General features: G+C 45.3%; 1 protein-coding gene across 4 annotated transcripts in view; it reads right to left on the bottom strand.

The window, feature by feature from the left end:
- RASGRP1 (RAS guanyl releasing protein 1) overlaps positions 1–16448 on the bottom strand; it is a 217171-nt gene that overhangs the window by 26704 nt on the left and 174019 nt on the right. For 3 of the 4 annotated variants that reach the window (XM_069209007.1, XM_069209005.1, XM_069209004.1), the window contains 3 exons: positions 14412–14543; positions 6404–6557; positions 2128–2301 (listed from right to left, as the gene is read on the bottom strand). In XM_069209007.1, the coding sequence (XP_069065108.1) occupies positions 2128–2301; positions 6404–6557; positions 14412–14543 (460 nt within the window). Of the gene's footprint in view, positions 1–2127; positions 2302–6403; positions 6558–14411; positions 14544–15159; positions 15216–16448 lie in introns of those variants that run through there. The other variant, XM_069209008.1, reaches the window with a different exon arrangement.

Raw genomic sequence — 16448 nt, 5'->3', positions numbered from 1 at the left:
TAAGGTCTGAGAAAGCTTTTTCACATGAATATGTGGTGGAAAAAGGAAGTAAATCCATAAGGGCCTCATCTTATTTATAATCTGATTATGTGTATATATCTAGATATGTGTATTTCTTTAAGAAATATGTATAGTTACTATTTTATAATAATAGAATATATACCTACTCTTGAAGTCTGTTCAACAAATGTTTATTTACTTACAGTAAATGTATATATGTGTGTGTGTGTATATATGTGTGCATTTATGTATATACAAGTATGTATACTGTGTGTGTATACATACATATGTGTATATTATTCTATGCTTAACAAATTCATAGGTCATTACATAGTCTATAAGTCGATACTTATGAATCTCTGTTCTCATTTTATCTATCACAATGAGCAAATTTTATCATAACTATTTATCTGCAAGCATTTCACTATTGAAATATTGAGGAAAGATCAAATAATGTGTGAAAAGTACACAAATAAACTAACCGCAAATATTGCAAATCTTAAGTTTGCATTTATGCAACAACTTTAAATCTCAAAATATTATATCCATTATTATATTCCTTACACATATATTCCCTTACTATGTATTTACATATCTATTTATTACTTTAGTCCGACTGTACAAGAGGGGAAAAAAAAGTACTATCTCGTAAGCTTTACTCAGTCGCCCCCATCACCCTATACCTCTATCAATCTGTCATTCATCCCCACTTGGAATCATCCCAAACCCATTCTCCTAGTATGATCTCCAAAATAACCCCTCCTAAGCTCTTACTGGATCGCTCGAACCTCCGTTTACTACTATGTGATCTCCCAAACAACCCTACTAAATTCTCCATCACTTATCTCACCTTTAACTTATTCAAAACCCCTTCTACTACTATGATCTCCTTAACCCCTTTCCACAGGCTCTTCCCTCCTCCATCTCTCCTTTACTCATCCCAAGCCGCATCCTATTACTTTAAACTCTCAATTAACACTTCTGGGTTCTTCCCTCCTCTATCCCTCCATTATTCTATTCTAACCTACTAACAATCTCACATATCCTCTGCTCAAATCAACTAATACTAATTATGTACTCATATTTCCCTATACTAGTTCAACACTAATCCTCTTGGGTTCCGGAGTAACGTGCTACTCGCCGAAAAGCACTTTGACGCCTCGTCAGGGGTAGTAAGCGCTATATAAATACTCTCCATAGCCTCTCTGTCACATGTGATGTATTTGTTCTATAGCACCTCTCATTACCAGTGTAGGGGGTCGGAGCACTTTACAAGGGACCACAAGGTGTAGGATTCACATGTCATCCACACTGGTAGGAATTTTCTAAGAGCGCTTGGTCTGGAGATGCACAGACTCAGGATTTAGAACATAACACAGTGATCAGAGCTGACTTTAATAATAACAATATATTTCAATTCAAGCAAATCTTTTTTAGTAGCATAAGGATAATTAAAAACTGGAAAAAACATAACTTTCTAATTTGTGCCATGTAGTTTGCATGCAGCTCTTTAATGGCAGTTCATTGCTCACTGTGCTAGATTACGATTGTAATTTATGAACTGCACAGTAACAAAAGAATCTCTGTGACAAAAGCAGTAACCCACTGTGCTATGCACATAAAACACTGTTCTTTGCATGATACACATTCTTTGCAGAAGGCATATTAACAATTTGCGCTACCCTAGATGAGTCAAAACTGCCACTAGACAAAACTCCCATCTCTTTCCAGTGGGTATATTAAGCACCCGAGTTATCTTGATGCTTTTATTTTTGCCTGAAAGCTGCTGGATGTATAAAGAACTTTGCAGTGCTTTTAAAACTGCTGCAGCAAGGAAGTAATACATATAAAAACATGCACATGTTTCTGTCAGAGGCACGAGCTGGAGAAGTGCCTTCCTGACGGCTCAGGCCTGCGGAGCCCCTGGGAATGTGTCATGAACCCCTGGTGGGCCTCGGACCACTGGTTGGGGACCACTGATCCAAGCTACATGGAGGGCACACGTGGCTCACTCCAAGATACCCATGTCTGGGGTAATCTCCAGATTTCCCTATAGATGACTCAATCTGTAGATGTGAGAAGACTGCGGAGAATTCACATTAATGCAGTAAAGCGTGTACATCCCACCTGGGCCACATGAATGAACTTGATGAGGACTTCAGCCCGGAGCTGCGGGGTGGGCCTACTGAGCACCATCAGCTGCACCCACTGGGAGATGCCGTTGCACAGCGCGACCGACCGCTCCATGGTGGGGCTCTCCTTCACACAGCTGTGCACAATGTAATTCTGGTAATCGGAGAACTAGAGGGGGCAAAAGAAACAAGGGAGAGCATTAGACCTGGAAACTATTCACAAAGGCATTTTGCAGTAAGTAAAGTACTACTCCTCAAAGGTATATAAATAAAATATAAATGGGAATATTTGGGGAATATTCATACACAACTACAACATGGAATGAGTTCTTTACTATATTCAGTTGTTAGTTGCATCTTATATGGCTTCTCATTTAAAAATGGTGAAATGGCAATAGATCCTCTTCAATACATTTCCAAATTAACAGCATATCATCGATAAGGTGGACTCGAAGGACCACACTTTGAAATTCACCATGGAGGACCTCATTCATGGTACGCTCCCTCGTGTACCAGCCAATGCAAATGTTGACGTCACAGGGAGCAAAGCCGCACTGGGAAGCACGCGTTGACTGTTTTTTGTCATATATGTTGTCAGGTTGAAAATGTGAGGTTAATGGATGCTTGGCATTTATAATTGTATTATAATCATATTAAGTTGATGTGTATTGTTCAAAGTGGATGTTTTGTTGAGACGGATGTAAATTTGAGTGCGCTTCACCAATAGAAATCAGTACTAATGTAAATATGAGATAGTCGGTTATCACGATTGAATGGCAGTTTGTGTGAACACATTCTGCGCACAACACAGAGGCAACTGTGTTTTCTTATACAGTTAGTATAAATAGAAGGGACTCTGGCCTCTTTGCACATTTGTCCATAGAGGGCTGGACGATCTGATGCTGATTCACGAAGGCGTGTAGGCATAGGTAAGAGAGCGCTACAAGAGTACCACTTTACACAATCCAAATGTCTGTGAACTGGCCCCATTTGTACACTTGGGCTCAGACTTGATGAGCACTGTGTTTGAGACACGCTGCATCCTGCGGCCTGTGTATACTGTACATTGGGTTGAGGCATGCTATGCGCTGGGAGTCAGGCATACTGTCCAATGGGTCTCGGCCACACTGTACATCAGGAGCGATGTCAGTCCTGGGCTTCCATTTTACAAACCCCTGTTTTCATGTGTGGTATTCCAATAGGTTCTGTTGAACTGGACCAAGACTACAAATCCCAGAATACAGTAAGTTGGAAAACAAAGTAGGACTGGGAGTTATCTTTAAGACCAGTTGAGGCATCTTTTGCAGAGATTGTAGAAGCTAGCTGGTTCCCATGGCTAAACCCAGGTCACATTGTTAATGTCAGAAAATTACTCCTTGTCACCAGGGTCACCATGTTCAAGTCCTGCTCTTAAATTTGAAACCATATGCATTGTGGGATTGTAGCCCTAATGGTTATACCACTGGTACACTGTGAATAAGGTTAAGGTATTATATTTGTAGGCAGAATAACTGTACCAAAAATATAGGGTCCCCAGTGGTATGCTAAGCATCTGATATGGTCATTGGTTGGGCATCCCCGCATTAACATGCCACAGGGCTACTATGTGTGGACCAGGATAGCAATCCGGGCATACTATGTGTGGACCAGGATAGCAATCTGGGCATAAGGTAGCAAAGGTGACCGACCACCTGCTCTCATAGTCAGGACACCACGGGGCAAATTTATGAAAAGTGGTGTATCAAATCACAATGTGCCACTTTTCTTGCGTTTCATTGCGCCCCCCCATAACACCACCATGTGTGTGCCATATTTATGATACAGAACACTATGGCGCATGTTAGAGAACTAGCATCAAAAACGTTGACACTAGTTTGTCGCTTTGCAGGATTAGTACCGAAAATATTGACGCTAATTCTGCAAAGTGAAAGGAGCCCCATTGAAAACAATAGGAGCATCATTTTAACACCAGTTTTAGGCAGGTATTAAAAATGACACTAGAAATGGCACAGTGGAATCTCTTGGATTCCACTGCGCCATTTTTCTGGGCCTCCTAACGCCAGAACACCCCCCTTGCATACATTATGCCTGGTGCAGGCATAATGTGGCACAAGGGTTCACAAAGTGGCGCAATGCGTACATTGCGCCACTTTGTATATATAGCGCAGCGTTTTTGCCGACCTAACGCCACAATAGCGTCAGAAAAATTATACTAAGGTGGCGCAAGGGGCTTCTTAAATCTGACACCATGTTTCTGGTTCTTGGTCATTCTATGGCATATAAGTTTCCCTGGCCCATGCTTTTCTTCTGTGCTTTGTAGTTTTGTCACCCTCCCTTCTTTTCTTTCTTACCTCCTTCTCTTTACTTTCTCTTTCTCTAGGTAATTTTCTTGCCCCTCTCTTTTCTCCCTTTCTTATATATTAGGATTTTTTGTTATTGGTACACGTATCGCAATCAACATTTGTATCCAGTGCTTAATTTGTAAATAAAAACATGCCGGGCCCAAATTCCTGCTCTGAAACTCGCGGCCGCTGCATTTAATGTGTGATCACGGAATACTGAGGCAGCGTAATCCTGAAGCCATCTCGGGCCTCTTCAATTCATTTACAGCCACTCCCTGCCCAGTCAACTCATTCTTGCAGCTTTCTGCTTTCTACCTTTGTGACACTTTTTCGTTTTTCTCTTCCTCCATCTTTCCCAAATGTGTCTTTTGCACGCAGCAAATGCTTGAGGTAGAAGAATAAGCGCTGGCCCTCAAAAATACGTGCCGGTGCTCAGCACCGGAAACAACAAGCACAAATTAAGCACTGTTTGTATCTCAATATGGGTTCATGTTGGATTTGCATGTCACTATATTTGCTGTTATTTTTAGTACTTAATTTATGTCAATAAAATAATTGCTGCACAAAAAAAATGTTTAGGACTAAAACCCGCAGAACACATTTAGTTGTTAAATAAAGCATAGTCCTTGATCTGATGTGTTCCCAATGGTCCAGCCACAGGGATTTGGCCCTGGGTTACCACCCAGGAGTAAAGCTGCATTAGGGGCGTCAGACATCCAGTGCCACCTCAAGCTATAATACCTGGCCTGGGCTGCCACCCAGGAGTAAGGCTGCCGTAGGGGCCTTGGACCTCCAGAGTTACCTCAAACTATAGGAACCAGCCCTGGACTGCCACCTAGGAGTAAAGCTGCCATAGGGGCCTTGGACTTCCAGTGCCTCTCCAGAAGAACCTGCCAGGTTGGTTAAACAAATCTCAAGCTATAAGACCAGGCCCTGGTCTGCCACCCAGGAGTAAAGTTGCCATAGGGGCCTTAGAATTCCAGTTCCACCTCAAGCTATACGACCTGGCCCTGGGCTTCCATCCAGGAGTAATGCTGCCATAGGGGCCTTGGACTTCCAGTGTCACCTCAAGCTATACGTCCTGGCCATGGGCTGCCACCTAGATGTAAAGCTGCCAGGGGGCCTTGCACTTCCAGTGCCACTTCAAGTCACAAGACTGGTCCCTGGGCTACTGCCCAGGAGTAAAGCTGCCATAAGGGCCTTTGATTTCCAGTGCCACCTCAAGCCAATACTCCTGGTCCTGGGCCACTGCGCAGGAGTAAAGCTGCCATAGGGGCCTTGGATTTCTAGTGCAACCTCAAGCCAATACTCCTGGCCCTGGGCTACAGCCCAGGAGTAAAGCTGCCATAAGGGCCTTTGATTTCCAGTGCCACCTCAAGCCATAACCCCTTGGCCTGGGCTACTGCGCAGGAGTAAAGCTGCCAAAGGGGCCTTGGATTTCCAGTGCAACCTCAAGCCAATACACCTGGCCCTGGGCTACTGCCCAGGAGTAAAGCTGCCATAAGGGCCTTTGATTTCCAGTGCCACCTCAAGCCATAACACCTGGCCCTGGGCTACTGCCCAGGAGTAAAGCTGGCATAGGGGCCTTGGATTTCCAGTGCCACCTCAAGCCATAACACCTGGCCCTGGGCTACTGCCCAGGAGTAAAGCTGCCATAAGGGCCTTTGATTTCCAGTGCCACCCCAAGCCAATACTCCTGGTCCTGGGCTACTGCCCAGGAGTAAAGCTGCTATAGGGGCCTCGGATTTCCAGAACTACCTCAAACTATAACCACTGGCTCTGTGCCACCACCAAGTAAAGCTGCCACAAGCCTTGGACTTCCAGTGTCTCTCGAGAAGAACCTGCTCGCCTAGTTCAAACCTCAAACCACAAGAACTGTCCCCGGGCTGCTGCCCAGGCACGAGGCCACCAAGGCGGCCATTCACTCACGGCAATCCTCCGGAAGGACTTGAACTCCAGGTAGGTGAGGTGCTCGGCCAGCTCCTCCGGCTCCAGGTGGTCGAAGAGCAGGGACACTTTGCGCTTCTTGCTGGTGTTCGACTTCACGCGCTGCGTCAGCTTCCACGGCCAATCCCGGGACGTGCTGCAAGAAAAGGGGCAGAACGGAGACATTGAGAAGGTTCCCATGGCAATAACCTGGAACATGGTCAGCAACATTCGTGAGTAGCACCTAGAGGCTCACTGCGGGTCTTAGTGCGCTATAGCGTCCTGTGAGGCACGAGTTATGGTCCAAGCACCAAACCTATCAGTAAAACGTTCAGGGCCGGATAAGTGAGTTTCTCATTATTAACAAAACAAAAAAAGTGATGAATGGAATGGATGAATGAACCCCAGTTACTGAGAATTACTTTGGCACACCTTCAAATCCATCTTTTTTTTTGCTCGCTGTGGCATGACTGACAGGAGCCAAACATATGTAAATCAGTTCTGGTCCCTTCCCATAGGAACAGTTCATCTCAAACCTACAGGCCCACGACCCCTCTCTACAGGGGACAGACGCACCTCAAGACATGTCTTGGCCTAGACGAGACCTCAGTGAGGTGCAGTTTGAGTCTTACGGCAGAGCTAAAGTACTCACACATGTGCACACCCAGGGCTCCTCATTGAGAAAAAAAAGAGATGAAAGAATGCTAAATTAATCTAATTCTGGGGGTCACTGAGTACCAATTGCGTCACTTGATTCGTTGCTCACTCTGGCACAGGCAGGGACGATGTTATGGCATGGCGCTATATGAATAGACAATTGTCGTTTTTAAATATGGTCGGTCCTAAAATGGCCATTGTGGTTGTGCACCAGATTGCAATTGTAGGGCGCAGAGTCACACTCTGGCTAGCCACTAGGTGTCACTGTTGCACCAGTGTTTTCTGCTGCCTCCGCTCGCGCTGTGAGGAGGATTTCAAGGCTCCACCGGGACGCCAGCCACTGCACTACATACCCCACTGCGGTGGTGCCGTAGGTATCTACCCGTGTCTTACAGAGTCTGACCGGTAGGACCAGGCGAGACCAATGCTGCCCAGCCCTCCATCCGCCATGGGGACTAGAGCCAGACAGCAGGGTACGGGGTACAACGTCATACCGGCAGTACTTATTACGGTGGTTTCCGGGGGAGGGCAGTTGTGTTCACCGGCACCTATTTTTGAGGCCGGCACTTATTTTCAGTATCAGGGACTTATTGCAAGCTAAAGCCACATATGGGAAAGACGGAGAAACAGAAAAAGCATCACAAAGGAGAAAGGAGAAAGCTGCAAAAATGAGCTGAAGGGGCAGGGAGCGGCTGTAAATGGATTAAAAGTCCCGAGGTGGCTGTAGAATTACGCAACCTCTCAACGTTTTGTGTTCGCACATTTAATTGCAGCAATCGCGTTTTTCAGAGGAGAGTTTGGAGCACCGGCACGTTTTTATTTACAAATAAGCACTGCATACTGGGTTTGGTCACCAGCTGGTTCATGTGCAACGGTGTGTGCACGCTCACTCGCAGGAAGCTGCGCACACCGTGCACTCTGTGCCCTGTGGCCCCAGCCCACCCTGCTGCAGCTGAGACTGTACGTTGTGACACTTAACATCCCTTCGCGGAGCGTTCACCGCAACCTCGGGCCTTTTCAAGAAACGCTTTCGAGAAGAAAGTTTGTTTAATTGACTTTTAGTTTACATAAGTTGGTTTAGCTGTCCAGATACCTAAGGCATACATATTTATATGAAGTCAACTAGTGTATTTCAATGTAGGGCATACATTGTGATGTCCTTTTAGTTTAGATATGTTCTGTTTCATATATTTCCTACATATATACACATGCACTGCAACATGCACAAACCTTGTTTTAAAAAGGTTGGGGCATTTTTTATCATTTCTACAAATTTGTGGGTTTTTTTCAACTGTGAAAAGTGACTAGCGTGTCCCTAGGCGTTTACCGTGTTCAATGCCACATGAACTAATATATACACTACATTTTGTTCAATTATATTTTAATAACGAAGACAGCATTAATTAGTTTCAATCTTTATAATGTCTTAGTGAGGTTTTTAGTAAGAATAAAGCCATTACAATATCCATTCCCCTTGATGTTTCTGTTGCTATACAAGATATTTTTGGGATATCTGTGTTTTGGCCAATTTGCTCAGTTTTGCAGGCCATCACCAGGACACTGAGGGTTGGGTTACTTCTAAGATTTTCATTTCATTTTAGGTGGAGCCAACCAGACAACGGGGCCCTATAATTATATTGCTTTACTAAAATGAATAGTATTTGGTTTTACAGCAACACATATGTAATGCGCTGAAAAATACGTATGAAAAATACGTATTTAAACCAACAGGAAGAAATATGCTTATTTGTATATTATTATCTATAATATATATGTTATATATAATATATTTATATATTATGCATTTTATATAATATATATCTATAAATATATATTATATAAAATATGCAGATTTTTATATTAGTTGTATTCTCACTTTTATTCTTACATGCCCGAGCTGTATTTTACTCTTGCACGTTAGTGCCTGTATTCAGCCTAATATGTAGCGCTTCTAGTGTGACAAAATGGATGACGGCACATGTGACTGCAGCGAGTTGCTAGAGCTGATATATCTTATGGTCCACTAGGGAGGTCGGGTCAAGAAATGAGGTCTCCTTAGACCCGTCTCCCTACATCCCCAGCGGTTCATTTTGTACACTGGAGGCCGATTTCGTCACCGACGAGCCCCGCCTCAAAGCACTATAGTATCAGATTAGATAGCGCTTGTGCTAAGATGTTACCCAAGAACACCTGGGGGCAGGCGAGGAAAATCGAAACAGGGTAAGGTTGACGAGCAATCTCCAGAGATGCTGGGAAAAACAAAGATATACACTATAAAGTTGACGGAAAAGGGCTTGTTTGCGCTTAACAGTCGGCTGTTATTTTGAGTGCTCCTCAGAGCTCGTTGGGCGCATAGAAACAGAGCGGAATGTGTAATGTCTCGTGGTTGGATGACACAGAGATCTCTCTTCTGCTTTCGCATTAAGAGCAAACTTAATTTTGAACATAACTTATAAAACCTAGAGATCTCCTGCAGCCTCCTGCCGACCTCAGGGCCTGGCAGGTCTCCTGCAGCCTCTTGCCGGCCGCCCTCGGGTCTCCAGCAGCCTCTTGCCGACCTCAGGCCCGGACAGGTCCCCTGCAGCCTCCTGCTGACCTCAGGCCCTGACAAGTCTCCTGCAGCCTCCTGGCGACCTCAGGCCCTGAGAGGTCTCCATCAGCTTCTTGCCGACCTCAGGCCCTGACAGGTCTCCAGCTGCCTCTTGCCGACCTCAGACCCCGACAGGTCTCCTGCAGCCTCTTGCCGACCTCAGGCCCGGACAGGTCTCCTGCAGCCTCTTGCCGACCTCAGGCCCGGACAGGTCTCTTGCAGCCTCTTGCCGACCTCAGACCCCGACAGGTCTCCTGCAGCCTCTTGCCGACCTCAGGCCTGGACAGGTCTCCTGCAGCCTCTTGCCGACCTCAGGCCCCGACAGGTCTCCTGCAGCCTCTTGCCGACCTCAGGCCCTGACTGGTCTCCTGCGCCCTTAGGCCCTGACAGGTCTCCAGCCTTACCCCAGTGTTCCTGTATTAGGCACCCGACTGTTTAGTATTTCTGTTTAACTCTTCTTGTTCTGGGGGAAGCCCCTTCCCTGCCTCTTGGGCAGTTCATTTTCCATCTCCAACCTTGTTGCGGTTCTCCCACCCTCACCCTCTCTTCTTCCTATCCCCGAACTCTCAGGTCTCTCTCTCCGTCTCCCTCTTTCCCCTCCCACTTATACGGGCTTCCTTTGTCTCCCTCTTTCTTTCTATTTAAATGATGTCCCTTCTTCCTGTGATTCCTGTTCCCTGCACAGGCTGTCTTCTCTCTTCATTAGGCCCTTTCTCCTTTCTTCTCTCCCCCATCTCCTCCTCTTGCCTGCACTTGCTTCCTGTCTCTCTCGCTTCTCCTATTCGCTTCTTCCGCCTCTCTCTTTCCCTGTCCCTCTTACTGGTTTCCCATCTCTTTTTCTCTCTCCTTCATTTCACCTCTGAAACAACTTCCCATGTCTCTTCTATTCCAATCTCCCTTCATAGGCGCCCCCTCTCTTCCCCAGACATGCAAGCACTCTCTCTCTTTCCATATCTTCCTATCTTGGGCTCCTCCCTGTCTCTCCCCCTCTCTCACTCCCATTCCCTCCTACACCAGTGAGCCCTCTTTCAAAGCCCTTACAATATTTATATTTCCTCATCTTCCATATCCTCACCTAGGATGGTTGACCCTCATCTCTCCTCTTCCTACCCCTCTGTGCACATGAAACAGAAATACCTACTTAGGCATCTAACTTTTTAGGTCTCACCTGCCAGAAAGCTTTAAGCTGTCCATAGGCAAAAGCTTATTGTGGGCTATGCCAAGAACCTACTTTGAGCTTAGTGCCCGCCCACTGCTTCCATTGGTTGGCTTTAACCTAATTTCAGCTTAGCGCCCGCCCACTGCTTCCATTGGTTGGCTTTACAGTCCACTCTGATTTGCTTGCTTCTCATCTAATGGCTTTCCTTCCTCTCGTGTTTGCCCTACCCCTGGAGCTCAGCCTTCTTACCATCTTTTAGATTGAGTGACTGGTTTCCTTCCACTTCTCATGCAGTTTTTTTTTTAATCACTCCCCGAGCTCTCCGGCTCTTTTAATGTTTTACACTTATTTACCGCGCCAAGTATGTTGATATCTTGGATTGGTAAATAAAATATTAAATAAAATAGCTTATGCGTATTTCAGTAGGTACACGCATGCATTGTGAAGAATGTGCATACACGTCGAGGTGATGCGTGTACCTACTGAGTGATGCGTCAAGGCATATTTTTGTCCTTTATTTCTTTTTTTGGTCAATGCTGCACAGCACCGGCTAAACACATTTTACTTTTTACTGATGCTGTACAGCATTGCCAAAAGTATTGTCCCAGCCTATTGGCTTTGTCAAAACTTATTTCTCTTGCTTTCCTTATGAAAAGGACTAGTTTAAAGGATGGCTGGGACCTGAATGATGTCAATGCCCTTGTGTTGCCTGTATACTCTGCTGCTGTGTGCAAGGCGTTGGTATGTCATATTGCATGGATGAGGTTGTATGTGGTATGTGATATTCAGGATCATATCACCCGGTCATTGCACTAGTGCATCGGTATCTGTGGGATCTCCCAGTCGAGTCATTAGACAAGTGACAAAGAGCACACACTTCATCGGTGGCCTGGTCTACAGATTAGGAGGCTCCTCAGACACATCACTCCAGCTTACAAATCGATCCATTGGGCGATTGATCGGGTCAACTTAGAGACCCTGTGCCTGGTGCACCAATCATTGCCTAGCTCCAGGAGACCTCTCGGACTCATTCCCTCCTCATTGTCCTCCCAGAAGCATACGCTTGGCCTAAATTAACAGTCTCGCACTGCTCCTGCCGAGGATCAAACTGTTTGAGGGAGTAACTCTGCAGGAAGAAGGCTCATCTCTGCAATGTACCCAATGTGGCTTCTGCTGAGCTGCACATCCACAGCACTGGAATAGGCTGTAGATTATTTGTGCAGTGCTTCACAGCACTAGGAGGTTGTCTCAGAGGAAAATTTATCTCTCACCTCACCCTATTGACTATTTTTGTAAATCGCTCGACCTCCTTTGAAGTGCTTGCACTTCAATGCAATAGGGGCTCTTAAGTGCTCTCCATCAAAAAGCATTGTTACTTTTTAGGTCATAGATAAATTGTATACAAAAAACTGTTTTTATTTTTTATTTTTACTGCAGAAGGCTGTTTTAATGTTCCAGCCAAGGCTCACAATGCAAAGCAAACATATTGCCTTGTGTCTGTGTGTGCTGTGTGTCATAAAAATCATTCTGAATAGACAGTGAACCAGAATTCCTGGTTCCTAGTGGTGGACCAACACATTACTAACTGTGCCTGCCTCTACTCTATGAAAGTTAGACCATCCCAAAGCAAGCTGGGTGGGCACAACACTGAGGTTGATCCCCCACAAACGGGTCCCTGTTAATGTATGTGAAATGCTTAAACAACCGCCAAAAGGCTTTCTGACCAAACACACAGCAAATAATTTGCAAAACAAAAAGAATCCCCCCCACACGTGAACATGCTTAACAAGCCCACCCCTCCTAAAACCCAACACCATCAGACCCCAAAAAACTGCTTAATCTCAACACCTTCAAACTTTGTCTTACTCCCAACAGAACCATCCCACTCCAGTATGACCATATAGAACACAGACTGGACACTAAAAGTTATGTTAATATATAATATGGTGGCTCTTTTATTATGTTGTAAGACCCATCTCTGCTGCTCCACCATGAGAACCAGGGTGGGCGCACCCAGAAGACAAGGTAGGCTTAGTGTCCAGCAGACACAGGATACTGCTAAAGTACACGAGAAAGACCAGAAGACGGTATTTCTATTCACATGCGGGGAGGTCCCCAGCAGCAAAGTTGTATTTTGCCTGGAGAGTCAAATGTTATTTTCAGAGGCGTAACAAAACTTGAGGGTGCCCGTGCAAAGTATATGGAGAGGCCCCCTCCGGATTCACTGAGGGGGTTTTCAGGCCAGGGCACTATGCTGAGGGAGCCCCCTGGAGCTCGAGGCTCCCCCCTCCCACCCAAAATGTGGGCTGCGGGGACCTTTGTTATGCTACTGATTCTTTTTTCATTCGAATTGAGAAAGAGTCCAATATAAAAGGATCACGTGATCTAATCTACTCAATGGTCTTTGCTTTTCTGTAGGCATTCTGCCCTTAACAACCACCCACCTATGCTATGTATACACCAGTACTATTCATGAACAGAAACACAAATTAGCAGCAAATTTCCAGTGAGCTTTTCTTTTCTTTGCAGTTTTATGTATTGCAAACTCGACCCGAAAGTACTGAAGCGCTTTACATGCGCACCAGTTCCATTACACAAGGACACATTAGGTTTTTTTTTTTTTTTTAATATCGCGGGAATGGAGTCATAACAATAAGAATCTCTCCAGCTCCACAGCAGTATGGGGTGCATTATTCATGAACTGAAGCCTGCAATTCTCACAAACTGTAGCTCCTCCCAGAATGTACAACATTTCGGCGGGCAGAGGCCTCCATGAACAAGACTCCTCCCTCTGGAAGTCCCGCCTCCTTCATTTCTCCTGGAAACACAACAACTTCCGGATGTTCACTGGAGGACCAGAAACTTTCCTGTTCTACTTGTTGTTCTCTGACTGGTCATCACACTCTGTGTGATGCAATGCATCGGGACCTAAAAGGCCAGATGGGGATTATTTGATTCTTGCACTAGGATTTTCAGAACCTCTTGAAAAAGGACATTTTATCTTACAGGGACTACTCTTATCCAAGCAAATAAACCATTTTATAGGCCAGTTGCTGCAGTCTGGCACTGCGACCCCTACTGGCGGTACTATAAGGCAGCTGCTTACAATGGCCTTAGAGGAGCCACCTAATGAATGTCGTCATATTTAGTCTCAAAACCAAAGCAGACATCATTGGACAAAGGAACTTTCTAGAAAACCTATTGTTGTTGCTAGTTAACAAGGCAGGGTTGGGTAAAGAACTGTTTATTTTCCGTCTACATTTGAGGGCCTCTTCAACGCAGAACCGGCCTTGTTCTGCCAGTTTCACCAACGCAAGCTACCTCCAATGATGGATAAATCATGCATGGCTATTCTTTCCCTCACAAGTGTGGCTCTCTATCATTAATTCCTACCATGCCCTCCCCCAGAAAGCACCTGGAAACTTTCTTAAAGAAATAAAATCATGATATAAAAAGAATAAATAAAAGAAAATAGTTCTGCATTTCCCTCCTGAAATCTCCCCTATGGGTCCCAGGAGTCAGATGTGAACCGAAGGCTGAATAAACTGCAACAGTAGCAGCGGGTGTGCTCGCCGCTTATATAAGGACCAATAAAATGAACTTACATTTGGGAGGTGTCGAGAAGGTGTTGGCTCATCTTCTCATCACGGGTCTTCACCAGGTCCCTGAATTTCTCCATCGTTTCTCTCAGAGCGGCGTCCATTTTGAACATGAGCCAAAACTCAGTCATCCAGTACCTGTTGGGAGATCACACCTTTTCATTAAACTAGTCATTCAAAAGACCAAGTAGAACACACAGCATTGGTCTCTTCTTTCAATTGCCCTGACTGCTGGCCTTGGCTAGAGATGCCCGACTACCCCAGTGACCCCACCTGGTGGGCATGACTAAACTATCACATGCTTAGATCCCTGACACCTCCACAAGAATCCAGTTTTACTATCAATGGTTCGTTTTTAGGTTTGACTTGTATGGTGCTTGCGGCATTCCAGTGCTTAATTTGTAAATACAAACGTGCTGGTGCCCGAAGCTCTCCTTTGAACCACGCTGTGCGAGCACGGAATACTGAAGCAGCTTAATCCTGAAGCCATCTCGGGCCTCTTCAATCCATTTACAGCCACTCCCTGCCCCTTCCGATCACTCTTGCAGCTTTCTGCTTTTCCCCTTTGTGACACTTTTTAGTTTTTTCTCTTCCTCTCTCTTTTCCATGTGTGTCTTTTACTCACAGTAAATGCTTGAGGCAGAAAAATAAGTACCGCCCCTCAAAAATAAGTGTTGGTGTCCCACCCCAGAAACCACGGGCTCAAATTAAGCACTGTGCCACTCATAGAAAACATATTTTATTCTATACTTACTTTAAGGGGCTTTGGGCAAGGCCTCTTTTCTTCTTGCCTTCTTTTGCTCTGGAGCCTACAGCTATTGGCTTGGAGCATTGTCAATCACATCCTAGATTAGTACGCTATAATATTTTAGCTTGATCGTTTTTCTATTGGCTGTGTGGTGTGTCCTTCCACCTCTGCTGGAATGCATGAGGGACTTTTGTCCAGCTGAAACAAGTCAGAAAGGTGTACGGTAGCACTCGGGAGCAAGCAGTCACAAAAGCATCTTCAATTGGATCCTCCAGCAAATAGATGCAACTATTTGTTCTGTGGCATCTATCTTTCAGATGACTCTGCGATTTGGCATGCAGCTTTGAAGTGTGTATGCAATTGTAACCTGAGCCTGATGGCATATAAAATTCAACTTTATGGATTTTGTCTGGGTTTGTTTTTTTGTTCTTTGCCATAAAATATTCTTGAGGCATCGATTTCACCAAAATTGCGACCATTTCCAATTCCAAATGAAAGGAAATGTACCCAGGAAGATGCTGACCCCCTTGTGCTTGCAGAGGAATGAGGGCTATGTTACCACCTTCACGAGGTAAGGGCCTGTCTTCTGATGGAGGATTGGACGAGGGGAACCAGAAACCTGTAAAGTAAAAGGACAGGTAAGAGGGGGGTGCCCAGAAAGGGTACCAGGGGATTCCCCACACCAGGAAGGATTGAGTCATCCCCAATGTGACCTTCAACAGCAGCCAAAACATCTGCATCACAGGAGGCGACTCAGTCCACTGCTTCTCTTCACAACAGGTAGAAAAAGAGGAAGGTGCCCGTCTAGTGGGAACCATAAGAAGAAGTGAAAGAAGCAACCACTGTCTGCCTAAGCTGAAGCCTGTGTAAGCTCAGCAAAGATCCCGTGTGTGCACCAGTGAGGACTTGGTTGTGTGGAAAGAAAATACAACGCTGAAGCCAAAGGCACGAGTTAGGCTTGTGATCGTCTGTGGGAGTCGATACTATGGTCGCACATACTGTTCACAATCAATCACTCAGTCCAGAGCCCACTGGCGCCTCCCTCCCTGGATAAACAAGCATTGGCAAAGCCAATAGGTGTCTTCTTTGAGACGTATTGGCTCCCTCAGTTCCTTCTGATGATGGTGCACATAACTGACTAAAATGGTTATGCTATTCATCATAAATAAAAGGGAAAATGTTCAACAGTGGCATTCTGCAGGCACCCGTGTGTGCCTTGATACATGTATGTGACACGTGTGCCGTTTTTCTTCCTTTAATGGCCAGAGATGGACAAGTAACTAAAAAAAAATAGA

Source organism: Pleurodeles waltl, chromosome 9, assembly GCF_031143425.1.
Source record: "Pleurodeles waltl isolate 20211129_DDA chromosome 9, aPleWal1.hap1.20221129, whole genome shotgun sequence".
Classification (NCBI taxonomy): domain Eukaryota; kingdom Metazoa; phylum Chordata; class Amphibia; order Caudata; family Salamandridae; genus Pleurodeles; species Pleurodeles waltl.
Note: the sequence above shows the minus strand (reverse complement) of the source record. Positions and strands in the feature narration are given on the sequence as shown.